Source organism: Protopterus annectens, chromosome 1.part0, assembly GCF_019279795.1.
Source record: "Protopterus annectens isolate FY-2018-M chromosome 1.part0, PAN1.0, whole genome shotgun sequence".
NCBI lineage: Eukaryota > Metazoa > Chordata > Ceratodontiformes > Protopteridae > Protopterus > Protopterus annectens.
The window spans coordinates 1,536,696,120-1,536,724,096 of record NC_056725.1 but is presented as its reverse complement, the minus strand read 5'-3'; the positions used below and the strand labels follow the sequence as shown (position 1 = coordinate 1,536,724,096).

General features: G+C 40.6%; 1 protein-coding gene across 2 annotated transcripts in view; it reads right to left on the bottom strand.

Annotated features, from left to right (window-relative positions):
- Positions 1–27,977, bottom strand: part of CBY1 (chibby family member 1, beta catenin antagonist) — a 380,731-nt gene that overhangs the window by 320,404 nt on the left and 32,350 nt on the right. For both annotated transcript variants that reach the window (XM_044067987.1, XM_044067995.1), the window contains exon 2: positions 11,931–12,033. In XM_044067987.1, the coding sequence (XP_043923922.1) occupies positions 11,931–12,033 (103 nt within the window). The remainder of the gene's footprint in view (positions 1–11,930; positions 12,034–27,977) is intronic.

Sequence of the window (27,977 nt, the reverse complement as noted above, 5' to 3'; positions counted from 1 at the left end):
TATTCTCTTTACTTCTGTCTCCTCATAACAACTCTTGTTAGTAAGGAGTTTATTGATGGTCGTTGTGTAATCAATAGAATTCATAATGACCACCACTCCACCTTTCTCACATTCATTACATGGATATGTTTGCTTCTGGACACCTGCTTAAAGACCACTCTCTTTCATTATAAGATAAATTATAGAATTTGGCCTTGCAACCCAAATTTCTTCATAAATCCTCCTCACAAACATCATGGAAAACCTGTAAAGTGCCATGAATTGTGGGGTTAAAGGTGCTTGTAATAGTTATCTCTCTGTTGTTTTCAAAATGATGAATGTCGTAACAAATATTTTAAATTCAATTTACAATGTATAGCTTCAAATCAACAATGACTTTGTGTGTTCTTTCCAAAGGTTTTCATTTATCCCTACACAGTCTGCCAATATAAACAAATGGTCATTATATCACTCAAATTCAACATAATGCAATACAATAAAATATCAATTTGTTTAATTTCTCTTCTTTCCTTTCCCTTTCCCAGTGCCATTATGAAGTCCTTGCCATTCTTGGCGGATTCAAAATAAAAGGACTTGGCAATTAAAAAGAAGTTATGTACTCACCATAACGTTCCATCTGAGTAGTTATACTTCATTTTTCTGCAACTTGTGGGTATTCGGATCCATATTGGATTCAAGCTGGCAAATTATTTTCTAGCATCTGCTCCGAGCTTCTCTCCCTACCCATAATGCACCACCATCTCCTGCCTTCCCTCAGATCGAGTTTGCTGCAACTATACACATTAGCAACTCAGCCCAAAGAACCCAACATACTTCTGGATATGTAAGGTCAGGGGGATGGAGGGAGGGAAGGTTGCAGAAAAATGAAGTATAACTACTCAGATGGAACGTTATGGTGAGTACATAACTTCTTTATCTGAAGTAGTATTTTATCTGCAACCAAGAGTCCCCAACTACTTAAATCCTGGGAGGCCCTCATGGAAGGATATTCCTGAGCACCGCAGAGCCAAAGGATGCTCTTCCTCTGGAAATCAGGTCTAATTTATAATGAGAAATGAAGGTATGTGGATTTGCCCAAGTTGCTGCTGCGCAAATGTCATCCAAAGAAACCCTAGACCAAAATGCAGCAGAAGTCACCATGGACCTAGTAGAATGACCTTTAATTATACCAGGAGGAGATAAACCTTTTGCTTTGTTTGCTTTTGCTTTGTAAACATACGAAATGCAAAGAGTGATCCATCTAGCTAAGGAAACCTTGGAAATGGCCTTTCCCAAAAAAGGTTTTGGAAAAGGAAATGAACAATTGGTTGGACTTGCGGAAAGACTTTGTTCTATGAAGATAGAAACAAAGTTGTCTATGAACATCTAACAAGTGAAGTTTATATTCACCCTTGTTTTGGAAATTGGGAAAGAAAACGGGTAGATTAATAGACTGGTTTATGTTTGATTCAGATGCCACTTTGGGTAAGAATGAAGGATTTGTACAGAGAGATACCCTATCCTTATGAAAGACTAAATAAGGAGGCATGACAGACAAAGCCTGAAGCTCAGAAACCCTCCTGGCTGATGTAATGGCCACTAGAAAGGCAGTCTTCCAAGACAAAATTTTAGATCCACTGAAGCTGCTGGTTCAAAGGGGGGAGCCACCAATGCCTGGAGGACGAAGGTAAGGTCCCAAGTAGGCACCAAATCTTTGACAGGAGGAAGCAAAAGAAAAGTGCCTTTAAGAAAAAGGTGATGTTATCTTCCCCAACATGAAAATTAGAAATGGCTGCCAACTGTACTTTCACCGTGGAGAAGCTAGCTCATTGCTGAAAGATACTAGTCAAAAAATCTAACATCACCGGAACAGGGGCTGTAAAAGGATCCAAGTTCCTGTGAGAGGCCCAAATGGAAAAAGGCTTCCATTTACTGCAATAAACTTTCCTAGTGGAAGCTTTAAGAGAGGCCACTAGTATAGATTTTACAGGGGATGAAAGACCAGGAGTCCTGGCAATCAATGGAACTGGAGCAACCAAGCTGTCAGCTTGAGGCTGTCCAGGTTGGGCGGGCAGGCACCCAAAGGATGAGAGATTAGATCCGGGCAGGGATCCAGAATCCACGGAGGAGCTAGAAGATGAGACCAAAGGAAGGGAAACCAAACTTGGCAAGGCCAGAATGGGGCAATAAGGATCACTTTGCACCCCAGTCAGCAAGCTTTCTGAAGAAACTTTAGAATGAGTGGTAACGGAGGGTAAGCATACAGAAGCCCGGGGGGCCAAACATGGGGCATCCCTTGGGGAGGGAATCAGAGTGAAGAACTCGCTGCACTTCGCGTTGGAAGGAGATGCGAAGAGATCGCAGCAAGGCTGTCCCCATACATGGAATATCTCCTCCGCTACTGACTGCTTCAGAGACCACATGTACGGCATCAGACTAGCCCGACTCAATATGTCCGCTAAAATGTTGGAGTGTCCCGGAATGTGCATTGCAATCAGAAACCGACCAGTGGAAGTTGCCCACTCCCACACTCTCATGGCCTCGCAACACAGGCGATAGGATCTGGTTCCCCCTTGTTTGTTGACATACCAGACAACCGACATGTTGTCTGAATGAACTGCAATCATTCTGAGAGGGAGGATCGTGTGAAAGGCTTTCAAAGCTAAAAGCACTGCCCTCATCTCTAAAACATTTATGTGCAACTTGGTCTCTGTCTGGGACCACATGCCTTGGACTGTTCTTCTCAAACAGTGTCCCCCTACTTGAGTTAGGAGGCATCTGTGGTCACTGTGGCTTGGACTGGAGATGACAAGAAGAGGCGTCCCGCTGCAACCTCCTGTGAACTTAGCCACCAAAGGAGGGACGTCCTGCAGGTGTGACTGATCCTGATCGGAAAATCCATGGGCAGATCTAGCCAAGACCATTGGACCATCAGAGCCCATTAAAGAACCCGCATATGAAGGCATGCACAAGGAAGAATAGATAAACAGGCAACCATGGAGCCCATAGCCCGGAGAACATCGCTCGCCTTTGGAAATTTGAGGTTCATTATTTGAGCTATATGACACCTGAGAGGTAAGATCCTTTCTGGTGTTAAGAAAACTTTTAGCTGCAAAGTGTCTAGCCATGCCCCGATGAAGTCTAGAACTTGCACTGGTTGCAATTGGGATTTATGAACATTGACTGTAATCCCCAATCGATCTGCCAAGAGAAGAAAGTAGTCTCGGGCCAGACACAGAAGACGCTTGGTGGACGCAGCGTAGAGCCAGTCATCCAGGTACGGAAGGACCTGAATTCCCTGAAGTCTCAGGTGAGCTGCTACGACTGCCATTACCTTGGTGAACACCCTGGGGGCTGTGGTGAGACCAAAGGGTAGAGATCTGAACTGGAAGTGACTGGCTCCCAGCCGGAAGCGAAGAAACTTCCTGGAGCTTCTGTGAACTTTGATATGGTAGTAGGCATCCTGGAGGTCTAACGAGCACATCCAGTCGCACTCTCAGAGATAAGGTAGAATGGACTGTAAGGTGACCATCCGGAACTTTTGTTTGGCGATGGACAGGTTTAAGGTTGACAGATCCAAGTTGGGCCTGAGGCCCCCAGTCTTTTTTGGCACTAAAAAGGACCTGGAGTAAATGCCTAATCCAGACTGGCCAAAGGGGACCGGTTCGATGGCTCATTTTTAAAGTAGCTTTAAAACCTCTAAAGCTGCGGCCTCCCTGTGAGTGGGTGGAACATCTGGAAGGTGTCTTATAGGCTCTGGCAGGGCAACAAATGGGATAGTGTAGCCTCTGGATATTATTTGTAGCACCCAACGATCTGCAGTTATGGACTCCCATGCCGCTGGTGCAATGACCATCTTCCCCCAACTGCCTCCAGAGTAGGACAGTCGGGCAACCCCTCAGGGTTGTTGGGCGGGCCTGTCAGAAAAAGGTTCTCTAGACCCGAAATTCCTAAGACCCCCTCTACCTCTGGGTAGGCGTCGATCCTGTCCTCTTCTGCCTCTGGGGGAATAGTTGTCCTGAGACTCCCGGGAAAACTTAGATTTCCGGAACCACATCTTATTTTGCCCTTTTTGATTCCTGCAAAAGGACCGCTGAGGGTTAGAGAAGTGGATCCTGATGGGAGACAAAGTCTTCCCGTCTTTTTCGCTCTGGATAAAAGTGTCACGTACTGTCTTCCCAAAAAGGGAGGAACCGTCATAGGGGACATTAATAAATGATGCCTTGAAAGAGTCCGCAAATTGATACAACCTGAGCCAGGCGTGACACCTCATGGCTACACCTGTCCCAGCCGCCCTAGCCGCTCCTTCCGTAGCATGGGAAAGGAGATGCACAGACGTGCTCGATACAGACTTCAGAGTCAACATTTTCACGGAGAACAGTTGTTTGTCCTGCTGCTTTAAGCACTGTGGGGGTGACTCTGCAAATTCTGAAACAAGGTCTCGCTGAAGCCAGATAACATGTGCCAAATAGTTCAGTGCACGGATGGAAAAAGTCACTGACGAATAAACACGCTTCCCAAACCTATCCACTGACCTGGACTCCTTGTCCGGAGGGTGGACTGAGGAACTCTCCTGTGCTAGTTCCTCCTTGGTGGCTGCTGCGACCACCATAGCATTAATGGGGGCTCCTTTAGACCACAATTGTCTGTCAGTGGGAGGAGACAGAATCTTGTCAGGGCATTCGGGGATAGGTTCTACAGTGTCAGGCTCCTTCCACGCCCACGTGGTGATAAGGTCAACCAAGGGATCCGCTGGCAGGGACACCCAGGAAGTAGATGAGCCCATGCCAAAGGCCTCCAGGAACACGGACTCATCCATAGAATGTTTTGGGGTTGACCAACCTCCCCTCTGGTGGAGAATCTCCATGAGGTCTCTGAAGGAGACATCTTCGGAAGGTGACCTGTGGGAAACTTCTCCTTCCTCTAAGTCTGTGTCCATAGTGAGGGACTCAGGGGAGTCCAAGTGACTCCTTTTGCACTTGCACTTATGGTTGCCCTCTTCAGTGGGACACTCTGAAGAGGACTCGTAAGATGCAGGGAGTTCCTCAGAGGGAATAACCTGGGGGTCCTCTGGCATGGGCTGTCCTTGAGACAGGATGAAGGGAGTCGACGCCAAATGCAGCGGGGTCTGGGTGGAATCAGAGGAGATGGGCTTGGGTCTCAATCCTTGGGAGAGAACCCTCTCCACCACTTCAAACGCTGATGGAGAGCGTACCTCCTTGGCACCCAGCAAGGAAGAAGCCCTCCCCGGGTCCGAAGCGGGGATTGGAGCTGAAGCAAGGGTAGCCTGAGGTCCAAGGGAACGGTTCAGATCTGAACAAGCCGGAGCCAAAGAAGAAGAATCCGTTCCCTCGGGTCCGACTCCCTGTCCACGGCTCTGAGAGTCACCCGGATCTGAACTAGCCGGATCCAAGGAAATCTAACAGCCGAAGTCAAGGTTGGAGGAACCGTCGGTGCTGAGTTACCAGCTCCAAAGAGTCTTGTGTCCAAAATCCCCGAAGCAGTCACCCAGATCTGGGAAGGAGAGATGGGGCAGAAGAAGGGCATGGAGGTCCCCCCCTCCGGAGGGAGAGGGGCCTGGCAAGACTCCCATCTGTATTTGGGCCTGAAGAAATCTCTGCATCATCCTGTCCATGTCTAAGTCTGATAGGCTCCGAGTCAATCGCGAAGAAGCAGCCGAATCGGATCTGGCTGCTCTGCGCAATAAGGGTGAGGAAGGCCTCGGATCCGAAGATTCCAGAGGCTCTGGCGATAAACAAGGTGATGTGAGTCGTGGACAAACTGGCCTCTAAGTCTTAGAAGGAGGGCTAAGGAAAGGCTCCCTGTCCAGGGATCTCTTGCGAGGCCTATCCCTCCTCCTTTATCCTCCCTGCGCCTTTCTCTGTCCTTTTCTCTGTCTTTTTCTTTTTGCTGATCTGCCCCAGCACCGGAAGAAGCAGGAGTTTGAGTCCCAGTCTGAGTGGGAGGTTTGGTGGGGGTACCAGAGACCGAGGCCAAAGCAGAATCCAGCATAGAAGCAGGGAGAAGACCCTTGGCGACCATTTTGGCCTTTCGATCCCTGAGGGCTCTTGGGTTAAAACCCGCACAGATAGCACACTGGATGGATAAAGGGGGCACTCCCAAACAAATTACGCAGAGTGTGACCATCAGCCGGTGAGAGCTTGTGGCCACACTGTACATTTTTTGAAGACTGATTTAGGCTGATCAGCCATATTCCAAAACTGAACGCCACTCCCTACAGAAAGAATACAACACACACACTCTGAGGGAAAGTGGGCCTAACTGCAACTGACAAGACAAAATAATTGTATTTTTTTGAACTGACGAACAAAGAGTTATACTAATGGGGGAGGTAGGATACACTAAAGATCACAGACACACTAAATAGGAGGAACAATCCCAACTTACTTATCCCTGAGCTCGGAGCAAAAGAGACCACGATGCTCACTATGGCACGGCAAACGAGATCTGAGGGAAGGCAGGAGATAGTGGTGCATTATGGGTAGGGGAAGGAGCTCGGAGCACATGCTAGAAAATAATTTGCCGGCTCGGATCCGATATGGATCCGAATACCCACAGGTTGCAGATAAAATGAAGTTAACTACTTCAGATCTAGGGATTGTTCATTATTACAGTTAACTGTCGAAACCCGAACCTATACAACTATCTCATTCAGGAGATTATTACTGCTGTTACTGTTATTAACAGTGGTCGGAAGGATGTCCCCATACCTGTCTCCTGTTGAGCTTATTATGGACTGCTCTTTTTTCTTTCAATATGCTGTCCCTGACTGATGAGCTTCAAAATCCCTCTATTTTCCTCCACTTCCTATTAATAATGGTCAAAACAAGTTTATTGGTTTTAGCACTTATACCATGCAATAAAGTACTGAGATGGGAAAAAGATTTTTTTTTATAATGCCATCTAACACATGAAGGCCTTCCTCTAAATGGTGGACTTTGTTCTGATAGTCCTTTACTAATAATTATATTATTGAAACCCCAGTATCATTAAATAACTTAACGCCCCATAAAGATTGTCTCCACATTTGACACCATTAGGGAATTTAAACTTCCTTAACCCAAAAGGCACATGTTCAGTTTTAACACACTCTTGTAAATAAAACATCTCATACTGCCATGTCTTTAGCTTAGAGATCAACTTCTCCAACCAAAAAGTGGATTTTAAATGTGCTGTAACTCACTGAATGATTAATGCTGCTACTGAAGCCAGACTCCGTAACAACCTCTTGTACCAACCCTGTATCGGAAAACAGGTTCACTGCAGTTTTAATCAAACTGCTAACATCAGTATCCATACCTTGAGTTTTAGAGGCAGATAAAGGTTTGTCACCTCCTTTCCATCTTACAGGATTAACCCGAACGTTCTCACAATGCAAAAAATTGTTGTGGGAATTCTTCAATGATGTTCCAGGGAAATTTGTCACCTGACTCCTGATCTTCATGCCTTCTGTAACCTGCAAACCTCCAAAACTTCTAAAGTTAGTCTTTGGGTTAAAAACAATTAAATCCTCAGGCACCAAAGGTACAGATAAGTCCAGGTTAGCATCCCGGGAAGAAAGCTCTCTGAAAATGCTCACCATTCTGCAACTGTGAAACAAGAACCAAATAGACTGCGGAGTAGAAACCTGACAAAAACTAGAAACAAAACAACTTCTACTTTCAATGGCAGCACACGGGAGACTTAAATGTAATTTAAGCACTTTTGTTATTTATTATTTTAAGAACTTCAACAGAAATAAAATCAAGTCCCTCGTACTTAAATTTAAAACCCATACCACTAAATCACATGACATGACCACTTCATTTCTATTTACCTGCTAATATTCTTAAAAACACTATATAATAAATATTAATATAAACAGAACATTTATTATACCGTGTTTTTAAGAATATTAGCTGGTAAATAGAAATGAAGTGGTCAATGGCTTTTTTTAGTCATGTGATTTAGTGGCACAGGTTTTAAACTTGGGTCGGAGGGACTTTGTTTTATTTCTGACGAAGTTCTTAAAATAATAAAGAACAAAAGCCTTAAATTATGTTTAAGTCTCCTGTGTGCTCCCACTGGAAGTAGAAGTTGTTTTGTTACTATCCAAAGAAATTTGAGGAGGAATACATACATGCTTTGTTTTCTGTTTCTTTTTGACAGGAAAAAATGGGGTCAACCATGTTACTAATGGCAGCAGCTGCTTCCTCAGGGATGGGCACAGAATTCTGACAAAACATGGAAGTCTTCCCTGTTCCTTCTCCTAGGACCGACATAAGTGGCTCCCCCTTGCCCACTGAGGGGACACCAACAGCTGCTAAAGATGCGACCAACTCCGGTCCATAATGACTGCAGGTGCTACACCTGAGGGATCTGACAAAAGATGAGCAGTCTAAGGTAAAATAAATGGCCACAGCAGAATCACCCACCTGCATCTGAGGTAAATTGCTAGCCTGCTATGGTAGCAAAGGCTTTTTGTTTTTCTTTTTGTGGCTGGAAGAAGCAATGACCATGGAACCAGTAGTCTGCTCAATGGTCAATCTGAAAATGTTGCCTTTTTCCTGAGGAAGACTAGCTGCAATTGCTAGTAAATGCTACTAGTCCACAAAAGTTACTTTTTTGACAAAAGAAAACACAAACGCACTTTAAAACACTATGTCAGTCCCACAAAAGAAAAAGAAACAAAACTTCTCCACAGGAATTTTTTTTTTTTTTTCAGTTACTTTACACTACTTTGAAACGGACATGAAAAAACAAGTGCTCAACTTAAAAGTACATTACTATCTTGAAACATTCTGTTAAAACAGAATACTCCTAGCTTTAAAATAATTCTCCTGAAAAAGAAAGTAATTCTGCAAAGGGCCTGCCACTATAGTAAAGGAAAGCACAAGCCGACTGTTGAACCTCAAAAGCCTCAGAGCACACTCCAGCAGCAGTAAAGCTCTGAAAGGCTTAGCTCCCAGACTTAACTTTTAGTCATCTCAGCTCAAGCTGCTCGACAGTTTGGGCACATAGAAGGTGCCCTGAAGCTTTGGATGATGGCCGGCTGTTTGGCAGGCTACAACTCATATAGAAAAAGCTACTGCAGCAGTAATCAAAATGATGAATATCAACTCTGTGGGAATTAAAAGTATATGACAAATAATTTGACTTCACAGTTAACAGCAGAAGACATGTAGATCTTCTTGCTTTAATTATTCAAGGTCCAAGCATGCATATTAGGAAGAAAAGTGGCAAATACTATCAGTTTCTTTATTTACTTCCATTTCTATCACCTCTAGAGCTACTTTATGTCATGTCTGAGTAAATCAGGCCTACTTTCTGTTGCCAGTATGGTTTGTCTTACTTTCTTGGTAGTGAAAATAGAGAGTGTCAAGATGGAAGCTTTCTTAATTATGCCAATTCAAAACTGGGAGAGAGAGATCTTCACAGCTTATGCTGGTCAGGTTCCATAAACTCAAATATCTCTCAGAGAAGGATAATGGAGGATGACAATCTGGATTTCTGGAACTGTTCTTAATGATGTTAATCTAAATTGGAAGAAAAGAAAGGGATGTCCACAGCTGCAAATGCTCACCACTGATAAAGTCAAACAATCTCCTAGGAAAAGATACCTCTTAACTCCTTCATGGGATTCTGTGCATCTTTTTGGGCATAGCCTAAACAGACAAAGGATAAGTCATAATGAGTTCTAGCCTGCATAACACAAATCAGAGCCCTATACAACTCAAACGTCACAACCAGAAAAAAGGTAGGGGGGCACCTTTTCTTTTTAAACTTCAAAAACTTCTGGAGACCTGTTACTGATCTCTGTAATGAAGAATACACAAAATTCTTACTCAAGTGAAACAGAAGGCAGTGTTATAATTCATAGAGAAACTCCTGGTAGTGCATCTACTGTCACACACATTTCTGCTAGTTTCTTTCAGTCTTATGGAACATACAAAATTATGATCAGCAGTGGAGCCTCTGTCAGCGCCAAAGTACTCCAGTCTAAATTCGTTTGTGTGACAGTTGATGGGGAAGCCCCCCCACCCCTTGTTAGTACCTGAATTCACACTCAAGATTATAATTTTAGCAGGACCATTAACACTGGAAGGTGTTTTTTTTGTCGCTCTTTAGTTTGACTGCTTCTCTTTTACCTCTGGATCATTATAACTTACGTTTTTTTACTATGCAAGAACTTTTACTTCTACTTCAGAACGTGAAAGCTATTTATTAGGGTTACATTTCGTCCTATGTACACCTACATATGTCACAGCCTTCTGAGGCACACCTTCCATGGTACTCACTTTTTTTTACTAAGCATATATGCTTTAGGAACTTTTAGTCTCTAGCCTGATGTTAGACTAAACCATCTGCACAGCTCATATTCATCATAACCATTTACCTCCCATGAAAAATACACACTTAATATGAAAATACTTTATAGGACGATACCTACCACAGTCACATTTATCAGTGATTTTCTATGGCTAAGACATTAGCAGATGGCAGTAAATGAAAATGTTTCAATTATCTTTTTTTTCCAGAACAAGATCTAAAACAATACTGCATTATAAAAGTAAAGGACTTGCTGACCACGGTTATAAGGAATCTTCAGAAAGAACAGCAGAGACAAAACTTATGACCAATGTTTATTGTGCAGCAAGCACTGTGTACAGCTGCCCCATCATACCTTAAAACCACAAGCCCTCAAATACACCTGCTCAACCCCTACTGCCCAAAACCATTCCTGCAAGAACACAGATCATCCAAACTTAAGAACACGAATGAAAAGCAGCATCATGCAAACACATCACTACTACAAAAAGCAAGTGCTTCTGCAAAGGGGCACACCCCCTGCAACCAAGCTTTATCCTCACCCCTACCTTGTTTTAATATGCTGTAACTCAAAAGTGCAATCATTAAAACTTTATAAAACTTGTCTCACTTTTGTCCACAATTCCATGTCAGAGTAGGCATTATACAGTAAAACACAACCCTCTATACAGCAAGCAAACAGACATAAAACAAAGCATCAAGCAACCATACTCAAAGCAAACTCAACCTTTTGAATTCAAGTCTGAGCACCAGAAAGGAGACTGTGCTCACATGTATCAATTTAAGAAGTATCTATGATGGGACTGGTGTCAAAACAGTTCACAAAGGTGAAGAGCATCTCCCAGGCAGGGAGACACAAGTACCACTGGGAAAGTCTGGAATAATGAAAGTCTGTCAAATTTAAAAGAAAACTCTCTTAATAACAAATAATCCTTCTTGGAATAGAAAAGCCATGGTGGTGCAGCGGTAGGGTTGTCACCTCACAGCAAGAGGTTCTCCCATTCGATTCTCGGCTGGCACGCCTTCTGTGTAGAGTCTGCATGTCCTCCCTGTGGTCGAATGGCGTTCGAAAGACATGGGTGAATGGGTGTGCTTTCCTTGAAGGTTGGGCATCGGGCTGGCACCGTAAAAATTGACTGCCAATCAGTAGCGGACCGGAGTTCCACTGTGGCGACCCCTAACCGGGAAAAGCTGAAAGAAAAACAACAACTCCTTCTTGGAATAAGTCCATAAACACCAGACTTTCTACATCATTAGGCATGCATGTCATCTGTTGAGCTACTGTCAAAGTAGTACCAGTGAAAAAAAAATTATATGGTAGCAAAACTGATATGGGATGAAAGAAGAACAGCTTGGGTAGGAAATAGATCACTTTTTTCATCATGTGTCGTTTCTACAGAATGAGCTAGCTAGTTGCACCTTGTGTTATTTCTAGCTTTGTCATTTGTATTCAATATTTAAAAACGGGGAAAAATAAACGTGCCAAAAGTCTGTGAAGCATTTTTTTTCCACTTTACTACAATTAAAACATTTAAAAATGATCGAAAAGAAGATGAATTAACAAAGGTTACTACAAAACTGTCAGGTGCTAATCATTTCCTGCAGGAAAAAATATTACCTACCGTATGCAAGTTAGAGAGAGAAGCTGATTTTCTTGGTGGAGTTTTCTTAGGGCTGAATGTGTTTCCAAAGAGTGGCATATCCTGCTTGATAATTGTGAGTTTCCTGCAACGGATTTTAAAAAATAATCTCATCCTTTGAATTATCAGTAGCAAAGAATAATAATGTAAAATTTAGAAGTGCTGCTTGTTCAAAATAAGTAAGAGAATTATGTACACAAAGGCTAAGGTAATATTTAATCAAGTCAGACCAGACTGTAGTGAACATTGATGTTATGAGGTAACTCCACAGAACAGATACTACATACTAAATTTCACATGATGAAAGCCCTGACAAGATCAATACAGGGGGCTAAACTCCCTGCTCACCCTTGCTTAACTTAACCATCTCTAAAATCAAGCAGCCTATGGGTAAGTTATAACTTTAGTAATCCACCCCTTTAGTAACCCACCCCTTCCACTATCGCCAGTCATCAACAGGAATTCATTTATAACCCACCCCTTCCACTATCTCTCCACCTACTATTACACCAAGGTTGCCTACCTACCAGAAGTACACTCCCCCCATTATGTCTCTAATACTTACTACGTCTTCTAAAACACCCCCTCTACTCCACACCCTACCTTTACTAAATCACCCTTTATTCTCTCACCATTTATGAAAACCAATCCTGTATAGGATTCAACCATCCCAAACGTCTTACTACCACCTCAATCCCCTCAAAACTTTCTGCCCACTCATTCATGTCCAGTGACAACAACTCCTTTACCCCTGCTAACATCCACCCTGTAATACCCACATATGTTAACACCAAAACTAAATACTACCAAAAACTGAAAAATGTCTAAAGCTCATAGCTAGTTTGACATACACCCTTATTATTGATGGGGATATCCATCCCAACCCTGGGCCACCATCCCTATACAACACTAACTAATCATAACATCCCAAACATAAGACAAAGCCTAAATAGACCCCCCCAACTCACTATTGACCTGCCACTTAAACATTAGAAGCATCAACAATAAGGTCCACAACCTCCATGCCCTCCTGACAACCTACTCCCCTGACATACTTTGTCTGACCAAAACATGGTTAAAACAAACTACGCCAGATAATGAAATTCTACCTCCAGGGTATAATATACTCAGGCTAGATCGTACTACCAGGAAAGGGGGAGGGGTTGCTGTTTTCTATAAAAAACACCTTAAATGTTACTCTAGACAACCTTCAACCACCTATATTTAACAAAGCAGAAATTATGATTTCCAAACTACAAACAAATAAAAACAAATGTATAAACATAGTATGTGTGTATATTCCCCCAGGTAATAACTCAGGAACCCTAGAAGACATCATCTACTGGCTATCCAATGCCTACCCCCAAGAGACCATTGTCCTAGGGTCCTCAATATAGATTGGAATACCTCCACTGCAGAGACCCCAACCACCCACATAAACCTACATGGTTTTACACAAACTATAACCTCCCCTACTAGGATCGGCAAGCCTAACAATAAATAAAGTATCCTGGACTGGATCCTAATTAATAGCCCCCACCACATGTACAAATCAGGTACTCTCCCTGAAGATCTAAGTGATCATCTCTTAACAGCTGATATTAAACCCTAATAAAACAAAGCTATTGCTCTTCTCCCCTACTTGCAAATCCTCTCAACCTTCGTTTACTATAACATCTAACAATGGGACCATAATCTCACCAGATATGTATTCTAAACTCCTGGGTGTTATAATAGACAACCTCAAATATGATATGCACATAAACCAAACTATTGAAACAGTTAATAAAAAACTTCGCTCCCTATACAAAAGCAAACCTTTTCTCACCCCTCTAGCTAGGACTGCCATTGCCCATACCCATCTGCTTTCAACTCTACTCTATGCTTCGCCAATACTCCCTAACTTCAACAAAACTGATCTCAGCAAACTCTCTAGCTGCTACAATCAAATTGCCAGGTTTGCGACAGGAACTCCCTACAGGACACACCATTGTCAAAACCTAAACCTCTTAGGATGGCTAGAACTCCCCAAGCTAATTCAATATAATCAACTTACTGTAGCATTCAAGGTTATTAACCATCCAGAAAAAACACCCTCCCTTAAAAACATTATCCATCCCTACAAAAACACTAGGCCACTTTGTTCCACTACAAAACTTTTGGTTCAATCTGTTAAAGCTAACAGCCTATCTGGAGACTCTGTTTGCAAATTCAGTAGGCAAAACTTGGAATTTGCACCCATCTGACTTTACTCTGAACCCCTCCCTTAATCATTTCAAAAAAAATCTAACCCAGTATTTTAAAACACAGTGGTTATGTCCTTGCTCAAACTCTGACTAAAGCCTAATCTACTTCCACGTCCTTGCAATTTTTTATTCACAGCGACTTGCCTCTTACACTAAAAGGTTTGAAAACAGAAACTAACATTTCTGCAGATAATCTGTATATAGCTGAACCTACAGGTTTGATAAGAGAAACTGTAACATATTTGTATATCTTTCTGAATATAAACTGTATTCTTCATAGGCTTGACATGTGAGACTGTAACTTGTACGTTAATACAAAATGTTTGTGCATATACTGTAACTTGCTTGTCTTTATCTGTTCTATGTTTGGAGCTTTTCTCCCTGGGCCACCACTGAAAATGGACATGTATCCAGTCGGACTATCCCGGTCAACAAATGTAAAACAAAATAAAATAGTAGGGTCATGCCCACCCAATGAAATAAGCTTTTAGGATGGAGATTTACTGAAAAGTGACTTAATTAACAAAACAGCATAGAAAAAGCTTTATGTAAGAGGTACAGTATAAAGCAAGCCCAAGACACTTTTATAATACCACAACACTTCTTCAGAGAATGCCACCAAAAGAGTGAAGATATGTTAGCTTCAGCTACATCTATTATATTAAACACCTGTGAGACCTGATGTCAAGTAGCCATACATTTTTCTTGCAGCAAGGATGCCTGGATATAAATCAGTGTTTACAGTAACAAAGCTCTGATTAAGCAACAAACTTGTTTAGTGAAAGTCAAAAACAGCAAACTGCAAAAATGAAGCACTGTATAATGTTGGGGGACAAGCTCCAACCCCCATATTTATTATAACCTTATCTGAGGCAGCATAACCTTGGGATAAGTTAGCAACTTTCTGGAAGTGCCCCACTGCTTAATTTAAACTTGACAAAAACATTTTACCATTTAAAACTGTCTATGTCAAAAATTGTCTTTTAGGCATCTTGTAATAAACATGAGTCATAGAGAGAAGAAATTAAGAGAAGCTGTACAATTTTCAAGAAGTCAAACAATAAAGTGTAAGGTAAACAAAAAGACCTAATACCAGACTCTTACACTCAAATTCAAAAGAACATGAGAATAAAAACAAGAACTTATTCGGATAAATACCCAGAATACTTCTATTCAACCATGAAAAAACAGATTGAAGCAATATTGTAATATTACAGTAACACATGGCTTAGGCATTTAATGACTAGTGTAAACTTAAAACGTTTGTTTAATCTCACCAAATATTAAATGTTATTGCTATTAAATCTTGCTAACTGCATAACATGTTCTCAGTTTTCTGTTTTACTTGTATTCCCCTTGATGAGTCTGAGTCACTGCTCTGCTCCAATCAACTAATGCATAAACAAACAAAACAAATAAATAACATGCACCTGCACTTTAAAAATTACTATAGTGTGCTTCCGGACTAATGACTGTAGACAAAACTTAAAAGAATATAATTTTATTACAATACACTAAAAATAAAATGAAAAATAAATCCAATGACAAACACGGCGTGGGGAGATTCAATGACTGCTAGTGTCATTGCATAGCACTAAGTACCATGAGCCAGTGTTTTAAATTCCATCCTAGCTGCATGTAATGGGGCTAAAGATAAATCTGAAATAACTGTTATGCATTAGCATTTATTTCAGATGTTTTCATATTCCCATTGTATGTACCTAGAACTAAAAATACTGGCAAGTGGTGAAATACGATATACAACAGCAGTAGCCATCTTTGAAAACCCCACTTGCATTCTCATAGTTTACACAAGGCTTAGCTTTTCTTTCCCATTTACAAATACAAATTCACTGCTCATACCAATATGAGCTGTCCTATGAAGACACCATGGAGTAGTCTAGGAGTTTTTGCCCTGTGTTTGTTTTTCTACCATTGGCCTTCATATTTACTTTTGGTTTTATCTGCCACGGTATTCCAGAGCAATCTGTGATGGGTTTCACCCACTGTTTCACATTCACTGTCATGAGGGACAAAGATCAAGGACAGTGGAAACAATCAATTCATGTAGCAGCTAGTAGATTATTTTTTATTTAGTTTCAAAGTTGGCCCAAAAACTATTCAAATGTGTCCCTATGGAAGGCATACAACAGACAAAACATCAGCCTTGTTCTCTCTTTTAGAAGGATCTTACTACTGCACTGAAACTTGTATTTTTCACAAAGAGCTATCATCTCCATTACATCTCTAATACCAAAGATGCCACCATCGTAGGTGCAGAGACCCCCCCTTCCTTCTGTCACCATCAGGCATGAACTAATCAAAAGCCATTTATTCCTCCATCTCCAGACAGTCCTCTAATATCAGGGATGTCATTTATAAACAAGTAACTTACACTGTGGATAGAGGCATGTCTTCATGACAATTGGGTCAGTCATGAAGAATGATTTTAAGTTACTTCCCCAGGTAACAGCCTACAATATGTAGAGGGAATTTCAAATAATGAAATGGCCATACAGAAAATAATATTAAAAAAATGAAGAAGAAATGGAGTGATTGTCAGCTCCATGGTCCAGTGCAATAAAGTCCTGGCTGCGATCCAGATGACCCAATATTAATTAGCAAACCAGGTGCTAGAGAAGCCACTGCATGGGGGTAGGAGTGAGTAGCTGACAGGTGTGTTCATCTTGAGAGAAAGGAGGTAGTCTAGTGTACTGCAATGTTTGCGCCTCCTAAACAGAGATGTGCATAATATTCAGTCTATGGGCCAAGAATGTGTATTTGGCTCTGCAAAACGGAGTTTGTGCAGTAATCTTCATGCAATATATGCAAAAATGCACATGTCAGGAGGAAAGGCACAGAAGGCCTTCAAAATCTACTCTCATGCATATCAGCCATCGGCAAAGGAGGTTGGGGCCAGAAAATGAAAAATTCTTCATGGATGACTACCATTCCCCAATCTGCTCTCACTCCAGAGATGGGGAAAATCAGCACAATAGAGGCAGAAGTTAACTTCATAGGAAATTACTAGGCTAACGGCTAAAGAGCCCTTACAAGCCTTGCCAATATTACCAAACATTTACCTGATTTATACTCTCTAGGGGCTAGAGGATGGCTTAGGTTTGTGCCTATACCTTTTGAGTGTTTTACAGACTGCCCAGCTCCATAAGGCAGTGACTTTATAATTGCCCATGCATTGACCCAAACTGCGTTTGAAGAGGGCCAGGGAGAAGCTCTGTTTAAAAGTTAACAGGAAGCCTGCTCCAAAGAAGAGGTAAATCTCTGAAGACCTATATGTCTCTCCAGTATGTTCTGTTTGAGTCACATACCAGGCTTAGATCCCTAGATCATGCGACCCTCGTGCTGTTAGTTTTGTGAATGTGCAACATCTCCATCAGGGCTGGATTTGTGAGTGCCTTGAAGATTAGGCATAGGTCACCCCTTAATAGTCAGTAGGAGACAAAGTAAATGGATAGGTATTTTAGTCTATTTGCATAGGACAGATTGTTAACACCCTGTATTCTCTTCGTGAGGAACCTCTGAGGTCACTCCAGCTGTTTTAAGAGCCTAGTCAAGTACATGCCAAAGTGTGCAATGTGCATTGTACTCAATTACTGGTCTGATAGGAGCTGACTACAGTGGGACTATAACTTTCTTTATATCAATCTGGATGCCATACCTTTACTTAAACTGTGGCACACAGTAGGACTTCCTCACCACTGTGGATACATGACAGTCAATGTTCAGGCTATTATCTATCTGTGTACTCAGATCTCTCACCTCTTGAGTCCACTCTTCAGGGTGTACTGTTAAATGGTGTAATTTGCAGGGATATTGGACTTCTCAAAGGGTATGATTATGCTTTTTTTTTCCATTTAATTTTAGGCCATGGTGCCAGAATTTTAGGCCATGGCTCTGGCACCAATCATTTGTCTGAGTCAGACCTCCTGTAGGATATCTACAAAGTTGCGGTTTCAAGGATTACCCCCAACTTGCAGTTGTTAGTAAACTTTATCAGCCAGAGGCCTTTAACATTAGCCTTGACCTCAGAGAAGTATCTTCTGAACAGGAGTGGTCCTAGCACTGAGCCCAGTGGCACACCACTAGTAAATGACCTCTTGCTGTACCTGGATTCACTCACTTTAGCAGCATGTGCTCTGTCCATGAGCCATTTAGCTATCTATCTCGTGACATGGGGATTTACTGCCCAGCTTTGTGAGTTTATTTATAATATCTGAGTGAGGAATCATGTCAAATGCCTTGGCCAGGTCAAGGTAGGCAGTATACACTGTTTTACCATCATCCATGGCCCTAGTAACTTTCTCAAAGAAGTCCACCAACTTTAGTAGGCATGACCTGCCCCTGACATAGCCAAATTAGTCTGGAGCCAGTGTTTAGAGATTTCCTTTTCCTACGTCATTATTTGTCAGGTCCATGATTATTTTTTGCATGGCCTCGCATATAAGACAAGTCAAACTTAGGAGTCTGTAATTTCTTGGGTCAACTGACAGTCCCCTTTATGTAGAGGAATGACTGTTGCTCTCTTCCACTCCACTGGGACAAAGCCAGTCCAGAGGCTGTGGTTAAAAAGAGATCTTAGTTGGCTGGATAGTTCTTGTTTCAAGCTATTTAACAGGTATTCTGGTATATCATAGGGACCACTAAAGACATGTTTTAGCTTTGGAGAGTGCGGTGCTGACCTGTTCTTTGATTATAATTGGTGCAGGAATCGTGGGGGGATATTTCTGGTACCTAGAGGTGATGGGAAGGCAAAATTTGAGCAGAATTTATTGGCCAGCAGACTTGTTAAGTTTTCTGGCTAATTATAGGTGATGTCATCTGCAGCTAATTCCACACATTGTTGGGTGGTGCCCTAAAGACTGTGGACATGCATGAAAAATGCCTTATATTGCTTAGGTCATATGACATATAGCAATATACGTGAAGTATAATGTTTGTTATGTTAATATAGTTTGATTACTTTTATATGAATATAAATTTGCCTGTGTTACAAGGGGTCTAGGATATTTTGTCGAATGGCTATTCAGCAAATACCCATTCATCAAATACCCATTTATCAAAGCCGCTTTTCAGCGAATGGCAGATTTTAACTAGGGCACACAAGCAGTTAACTGAGCGACCACAAAAAAAACATATAAAATTTAAAATCCACCAAGGTGGGGGGCTATGCCCCCATACCCCCCAACTAAATATGCCAACTCCAAGATTGCACTATAATGGGAAAAAGGACAAATTCCAGATGGTGGCCAACCACTGGTTTGCCCTAGTTAAAATCCATCATTCGCTGAAGAGTGGCTTCAATAAACAGGTATTTGACAAAGGGATATTCACTGAATAGCCATTCGACGATATGTCAGACTTGTGTCACAAGTGATAATTTAATAAAGGGGTTTGGAAAGAAATGCATTTGATGACTTGACTAGTTCTCTGATTTGCTTGTTTAGATTAATGAGGGATTTATTTACTCTGCTATGCACTCTCTCTAACTTCTAGACAGATTTTTTTTCCTTTTGTTGTACAGCCTGGTTAATACCAGGGTCCACTAGAGTGGCTTTTTTTTTGCAGTTTGACCTAGGCTTACTTCAGTCTGGTACTGCCATTTCTATACAGCTGTATATATGGCCATTCAGGGCTTCTGTGTACACTGCTGCATAAGCTTCTGTGTTTTCTGGGTTTAAGGGAGCTTGGAAACTCACTATAGTGTCACTTAGTAACAGCAGTTTGCCTTAGAAAAGTTCTTAATGTTTTGGGGATTAGGTAGGGGCCTAGTTTTATCTTTATTTCAAGGGAGATCGCTCCGTGATCTGATCGATCTAGTGAGGACATCACAAGTGGGGGAAGGGATGCAGTGCTCTCTCATATTTCTGAGTACTAGGTCTAGGACATTTTTAACCCTAGTGGGATACCAACTAGCTGCTCCAGGGCATTTGCATTGACAAAGTCTAGAATGCAAAGTCTAGGAATCTTTGGGTCCTTATGTTAGTGGTCGTGTCTGCTTCCCAGTTAATGGTGGGGTAGTTAAAAAAAAATCTCACCCATGAGTATGGTATTGGGCTGAATGGTGAGTGATTCAAGTAACTTCAGGTATGATATACGGGTTTCCTGGTTCACAGTGGGGGACTTTATAGCTAGCAAGAATATGGTAATGTATTTTCCTATGGTTGAAAACACCCCAACCCCATGTGCAAAAATGGGAAAAGGGGTTAAGGATGGATGGAAGGAGTTGGACATGGAGTAGCTCAAGCATGCCATATTGTCTGACCAGTCTTGAGGCGAGCTTTTTCTTTATGTAGATAGATTCACCTCTGCCTTTTGCTCTTTCATGTGCAGGGGATAACTGGAATTTATGAAAGGCATTATAGCCATGTACTGCCAGAGTCCAATAAACGAACACGAATCCAGTCCACGTAATAAGTGCAACAATGTTTTTTAATAACTTAAAAAGCTAATAAATGAGCGCTTTCGTCTGAGACTCAGACTTCTTCAGATGGAAGCACTGGTGCCAATAACCTAATTATATACATATTTTCTAACACAATAATTACCAATCAATTAACCAATAAAACTTTTCAATAAAGTTTTAAACAAAAATCCTATCATCTATCCTAAAATAATACTTTAAGGATTATTCATAATATGTATGTTATATTACAAAACATTTTACGTTCTATGTATAATAAAACATAATAATAATATATAAAAAAATGAAGAATTAAAAGAATTAAAATCAACAATCAAGTTGTTATATAGTATAAACATCAAATACAATCAGCTCCAGCTGTTAAAATGGATTTAATGCTTATGTATTCATTAAGACCTGGTGGTATATTTGCCCTCAGCCTAAGTTGCCATTTGAGTTCTTTATTTAGCAAGTAGGTTTTAAAATTTCCCCTTCCCCTACAACTATTTTCTTTTACTAAATCAATAATACCAAACCTGTAACCATTAAAAGAAGGGCACATTGAACCATGCTTATATAAGGCGTTGGTAACTTTGCCTGTTCTAATATCATATTGATGTTCATACATACGCTCTTTTAAAGACCTTTCGGTTTTCCCTATATAAAATGCACTACAGGATTTACATAGAGCTAAATAAACAATCATTTTAGTTTTACAATTTCTTTTACAGAACCTAACCAAACTATTCAATCCATTATTTAACTTTATTGTAGGTTCACAAAAAATCATAGAACACGTTACAATTTCCACATGGAGTTGTAGCTCTAAATATTGTAGGATTTATATTAGTGTGTTCAAATGTCCTTTTAAAATTTCTACCAACTTTGTGTGTAAATACAGGTTTATTTCCAACCACATTAAATACTTCTTTGTTAGTTTTAAATATATTCCAATGTGAATTCAAGGTGTGTGTGAATAAATCTGAAAAAGTATCATATTGTATAATACAAGCCCCTTTAAAATTCTTTCTTTCTATCACCTCTGTACCACTCCTTAATGGTTGTCCCAAAAGCGCCTTGTACTTAACACCCCACCCTGAGTATACCTCATTTAATACTTCTTTAATCATATTAATGGGGTAACCCCTTTCAGCAAATCTATTACCAAGAAAGGTTAAAGCACCCCTAAGGTCACAATAATCCGAGGTCATTCTTGCGATCCTCACTGCCTGACCCTTAATAATACTTTTCTTTTGTATAGTGGGATGATGACTAGAATAGTGTATACAGCTGTTGCACCACGTGTTTTTTCTATAAATATTGGACTTAAAATATTTGGAGGTTTTACAAATAGTGACATCTAAATAGTTGATACTAACATCGTTACATGAATGTGTAAATTTTAAAAAAGATGTGCATGAATTCAAATAGGACATAACATTTTCTAAGCCATCAGATGTTCCATACCATAGCACAAAGATGTCAATCCAAATACCTTAAAGTCCAATATATGAGAAGAAAGGACAATTGAACACATACCTATTTTCCCATTCAAGGAGAACTAAATTAGCAAATAAGGGAGCGCAGGCCGCTCCCATTGCTACCCCACTAATTTGTTGGTAATATTCTCCTTGAAAGTGAATGTAATTTGAATCTAGTACTACTTCCATAAGTTCTAAAATTAAAATTATTTTATCCTTAGGTAACGTTGAAAACTTGGTCAAACTATCACCAAAATATTCATGTCCTTCATTCCTAGGAATACATGTGAAAACATGTGAAAAACATTGTTGCACTTATTACATGGACTGGATTCGTGTTCGTTTATTGGATTTGTTTTTTGCTGAACTTTGTTGATTTTACATGTACTGCCAGAGTGCTTTCAGTGGTTCTGAACTATGTTTCAGTAACTGCACAGATGCCAGCATTCTCCAGGGTGAGAAGTGCTTCCAGGGAGTGCTGTTTTTTGCTGAGACTCCCAGCACTGAGGAGCAATACCTTTAGCTTATTCCTGAGTAGATTTTGTTATGCTGCAAGGTTTGTCTGTTTGGCAATGCTTAAGAAGGGCACTATGGGGTGGATAATGTTTTAGCCAATAACAAAAAGCCTAGTGGTGACAGGTGAAGACAATCCCTGGCAAAGCAGTGTAGCTCGTCAACCATGTTCACAAAGGCTAACAAATATTGGTCCTCTTTGAAAAGACACCAGTAGCTAAGCCAATTATTAAAGTCAGTCATTTTCTGTTAGTATTGTGGTATCATCCTTGGAGATGGTAGAATACTGCTCAGTGCTAGGCTCACACCTACCTGTGACCCATTCTGTGAGCTCAGTCATGTCTCTCTTCATACAGTCCAGGAATGGACATCTCAGGTCATTTACACGTACATGGATTATGACCAAATTATAATGGTACTTTGGGTTTAGTGATCTGAGTGTTTGTGTGATTTGGCGGATCCTCGCCTCTGACAGGCAACTAATTGTGGCCTCCTCATTATCCAGACTGGTGAGAGGGACATCAGTGTGTCTCACAGTGCAGTTTTCTATGACCAAAATATTGGGCTGTGGGGTGTTTTCTGATAAGACTCAATGTCTACAAAAACTACAAGCACTGTTGGTGACTGCCTGCTAGTTATTTTTCCCCCACAAATCCTCCCATTCATTGGTTTGCTTTTTAAAGTTGGTAATTTTAAGCTGACCACCCTTACTGTAAATTGAGCTTTATAAGCTCCTCTCTTTTCTACACTGCTGTTTATATCTTGAATTGTTTACTTGCATTTCCTTGTGCTTCATTTGAAAAAAGAAGTGCATTTTGCTTCTTATTGTCTTTTCTTCTGATTTACTTGCTCTGAATTTATTTATCTAGCCGTTGGATAAAGTAGTGTATTTTTATACTCTAGCAAGCTCTTTCACGTCTTTTTACATCATCAAGAGACCAGAAGATTTTCTATCTTGTGTCAGTGGGTGGTAGTCTGGTCTGCATAGGTTGGGGAGACGCACTACATTCCTGCATGTAGTTGTTTTATTGGCTGGAAGACTTATTAATCCCTTGTTTTAGTGCCTTTATAAATTCTGCACAATTGAGTGGGTCTTGGCTCACTTCTACAAAGCGAAGTACTTTTATTGAACAATCACACTTTTATAAGCTGTTATCTTGAATTACATATTGTTTTTTCTTAAGTTTAAGTTTACTTGTGGCAACGTTTCACTTCAGACACTCTTACTTTGCTTTTACATTAGGAGGACTGAGATGATTCATAGGTGTTTACTTGGTCTATCTGAGTTGGAAAGCACACAAAAAGCCACAAAATGAAGAACATTTTGTGGAGTTTGTACTTTTCGTCTTGTAGCTTTGTATTTTAGAAGCACACAAAGGTCTCTTGGCTAGAAGGCTCAGTAGTCTGTTTTCTGTATTTCCAGTGCCAGTATAAATTTGGTACATTTGCACAGAGTTACTTGCTGTGTCAATGTACTGTACAGAAGCAAACATTTGGAAACACTGCTTATTTTCATTATACTATGAAAGTTTACTCTGCCACAATGTTTTTGTTTTTGCACTTCTTTAAAGTTTAAAGTTGTATTTTCAAACTGCTGTAGGGGCTACTGTTCTGCACTGAAATACATTATATCTAGTGCTTCTTAGTTAATGTAGGCATCTGTCTGTGGTTCCTTAACACTTGGGCTCCAAACCAGTCATTTTATATTAAGAGGGTCAAAGTTTGCACTATTGTGGCAGGACAGGGCTGATTTCACCTACCTAAGCTGGAAATTGCTGGTGGAAAGCTCTTTGTGTGCTAACCTGACTGTCATTAGGGCACAGTTAGTGTAAAAGTTGTTTTTTTTTCTAATTGTATATAAGCCTCACATTTGCAAGAAGCTGCTCTTCACACAGTAGAGGTTACTGGTGCCTTATACACACACAATCACCAGAAGTTGGAATTTCCCTATAAAAACAACCTCAGAACCTTACTTCAGTCCCATGTTACTCACAAGGTAACTAGTTTGCACGATGAGCAACATTTACAAATTTAGTTAGTACTATTTAGGTCTCCCTTACCTTATTACAGCACCCAGGACTACTGATAGAGCATCTGGTTTGGGTGCTAGGCAGCATTGCTGGTTAGGTTAGCTGCAGATTACACCAAATAAACACCCTTCCCTCTTCTAGTTACAAACACCACTCCATTCCTATCCCTTGCAAGTATACATTAGGACCTGTAACCATGGATGGATGCCATCTTTGTGACTTGCGGATAGAGTTGCTTTCTGCTTTACCTGCTCCATTTTTTCTATTTTAAGAAATCTACTTGGCCTGATATTTTTGTTCTATGTGAGAGGTAGACACTTAAATTATCTAGGCTGCACATTTCACATGTTTCTTTCCAGTTAAATTGTCCCTCGAGTGATGCTTAAATACACAGTGAATTGCTGAGCCTTTGTCTTTTCTAAAAAGATGTCAAACCTGCATAAACTAAAGCACTGCAGGTGATTCCCTACTAGTCTTTCCCACCTAACTTCCCCTTCGTTTATCCCTTTTGTTAATCTGCTTTATAAACCTGGTGTTTAAGATGCCCAACCCTACTGTAAACTGAGCTTAATAAGCTCCTCCCTTTCTAAACTGCTGCGCTACTGCTATCTTGAATTATTTATTTGCCTTTCCTTGTGCTGATACTGAAAAAGTGCATTTCGCCTCTCATCTGTTCTACTGATTTACTTGCTCTGAATTCATTATGTAGCTAACTGTTATATAAAGTAGTATATTTTTACACTCTAGCAAGCACTTGTTTTAACATCAAGAGGCAAGTGGATTTTCAATCTAGTGCATTGGGAGGTAGCCTGGTCTGTTTAGGTTTGGGAGACACTTGAGATATCTGCATGTAGTTTTATTGGCTGGAGGGCTTATAAATCATCTTATCTTGTTTTTAGTGCCTTTATAAATTCCGTACAACTGAGAGGCTCTTGCCTCTTTTATACAAAGCAAAGGACTTTTATTGAATAATCACCCTTTTATAAGCCATTTAAATTACAGTGCTGTATCCACATCTTAATATTTGTTTGTGGTAGCATTTCACTCTGGACACCTCTTCACTGTGCTTTTCCATTAGGACAAATAGGACTATTTATCTTGTGGCAGTAGGTGTTTACCTAGTCTATCATTATGGACCTTATTAACAAGCACATAGGTAATCTCCAAACTCGTGACCCAAACCAGTTCATATTTGTCAAAGGTAGATCATGCCTGTTATACATGGCTGACTTTGAGAAAGTCACCAAGGCCCTAAACGAGGGAAAGACAGTGTATGCTGCCTATCTTGACCTAGCCAAGGCATCTGACAATTCCCAACTCGAGTATTATACAGAAACTCTCCGTCAACAGTGGTGTACCACAGGGTTCTGTGCTGGGCTCCTTACTGTTCAGAATTTATTTCTCAAAAGTCCAGGCAAACGGACACCGTGTGACTAACCAAGTTTGCTGGCAACTGCAAATTGGGAGGAATCATAGAGTCCCCCAATGATGTTAATATATTGCAGGCAGAGTTATCACAGACAAATGACTGGTGCCAAAGCCATGGATTACAGCTAAATGTAAAAAGATATTCATTATTATTCCCTTTGGGAAAGCAGACATCCCTGTTGATTACATTACAGACAGCACCACCCTAAGTGTATACCCAGTGTTACATGGTCTGGGTACTCAGGTTGATAGCAATCTGAACTTTGACCATCATGCACCCACAACAGTAAGGAAATCCTTCTATGTGGCACATCTTATAAAAAAAGGCATTGCATCAAGATCTAAGGATGTCATAATTCCATTATACTTAGTTCTCATTAGACCAATAATTGAGTACAATGCTCCCTTTTGCATGTACCTTAGACACCTGCAACAACTAGAAACCAGAGGTTTCTCACAAAGAAATTACAGGGTACACAAAACAAGTCTTATGCTGAAAGACTGAAAGCCCTGTCATTGTATTCTGTCTCCTGCAGGGTGTTAAGGGGTGACCTGTGCCTGGCTTATAGGGAAGTCTCTGACTCTGCCCCGATGGAAATGCTACACATTCATAAATCAAACTGCACAAGGGTCACTTGCTCCAGGAAACCTAGCCTCTAACATGAGCAGGTCATGCTGGAGAGATAGATACAGCTCCCAGAGACTGCATATCTCTGGAACAAGCTTCCAATTCAAGTGAAACAGAGCCCGTCCCTCACCCTCTTTAAATGCAACCTTGATCAACGGACGGGTGACTGCAAATTCACTCCTGGGGTGGTGCCCATGTCCCTCCTGGACATTCTACACTGGACATTCCTATTCCACCTATGTAACTGTACATGTATTTGTTTATTTATGTACAAGATCTAAAAAAAGACAAAAAAGAAACATTGTTTATTAGATTTTCTGTGCTTACCCATAAATGTAAACTACTATTACTTGTATAATGTAACCCTGGCGGAGTCTGTAATTGGCTATTGGCTGATCAATGCTCTACTCTGGTAAACAAATTAAAATAAAACCAGGGTTGAACATTGATCTGTTACAACATTTTCTGATGGGGCCTGAGGATACACAGCCAACATCCATAATTATTCTGACAATCAAACTTCAGACCCCAAAGTAACATGCATAGTTTTCAGTCATTATTCAAGACAACAGTTGTGCAAACAGTGGTTATGAGCTGCAGCATAAACATATAAACACAAGGAATAAAAGTGACATTCAAAAGACAAAGCTATTCCTACCTAGGAAAAAGTTTGCGAATATAATGCAAGCTCAGTAGCCAAAGTAATATTATACCAATCACACCAAGAACTAGAAAAGAGGTGCAAACAGAAAATATGAATATACAAGAACAAAGAAAAGGACATGGTAAGTTGAATACTAAAACTGTTAAACATGATGCTGTCTATGAATGAATGAAAACAAACAAAAAAATTAAATTGAATCACACTATAAAAGTGAGTTGCTTACCATAAATGATGGCAAACAATATAGTATGAACATGAGCATTCTCCTGTAAAAATCTTAAGTGAAGTTATGCGACTGCAAGTATGCAAAGCAGCAATGAGGTCTCTTTTCACTCAAGTGAGGACGGACTGAGTGATACAAATCATTCTGGTTTAGCTGACCAATACTAAAGGATAACAAGAAGGCATGGTCACCGTTTTAAGTTTGTTGGCAGAGCTGTGTAGTATAAACAGTTATCTGTGACATCTATGAACATTATCATGTTTGTCCATTGAGTAAAATTTAGAGCTACAGCTGGGAATGTTCTGACTACAGTGGGTGGGACAGCAACAATCTCAAAAAAAAATCCACTATCTTTTAAAAATAGCCAGCTTGCCTTTTTTTTTTTTCCTGAGTGT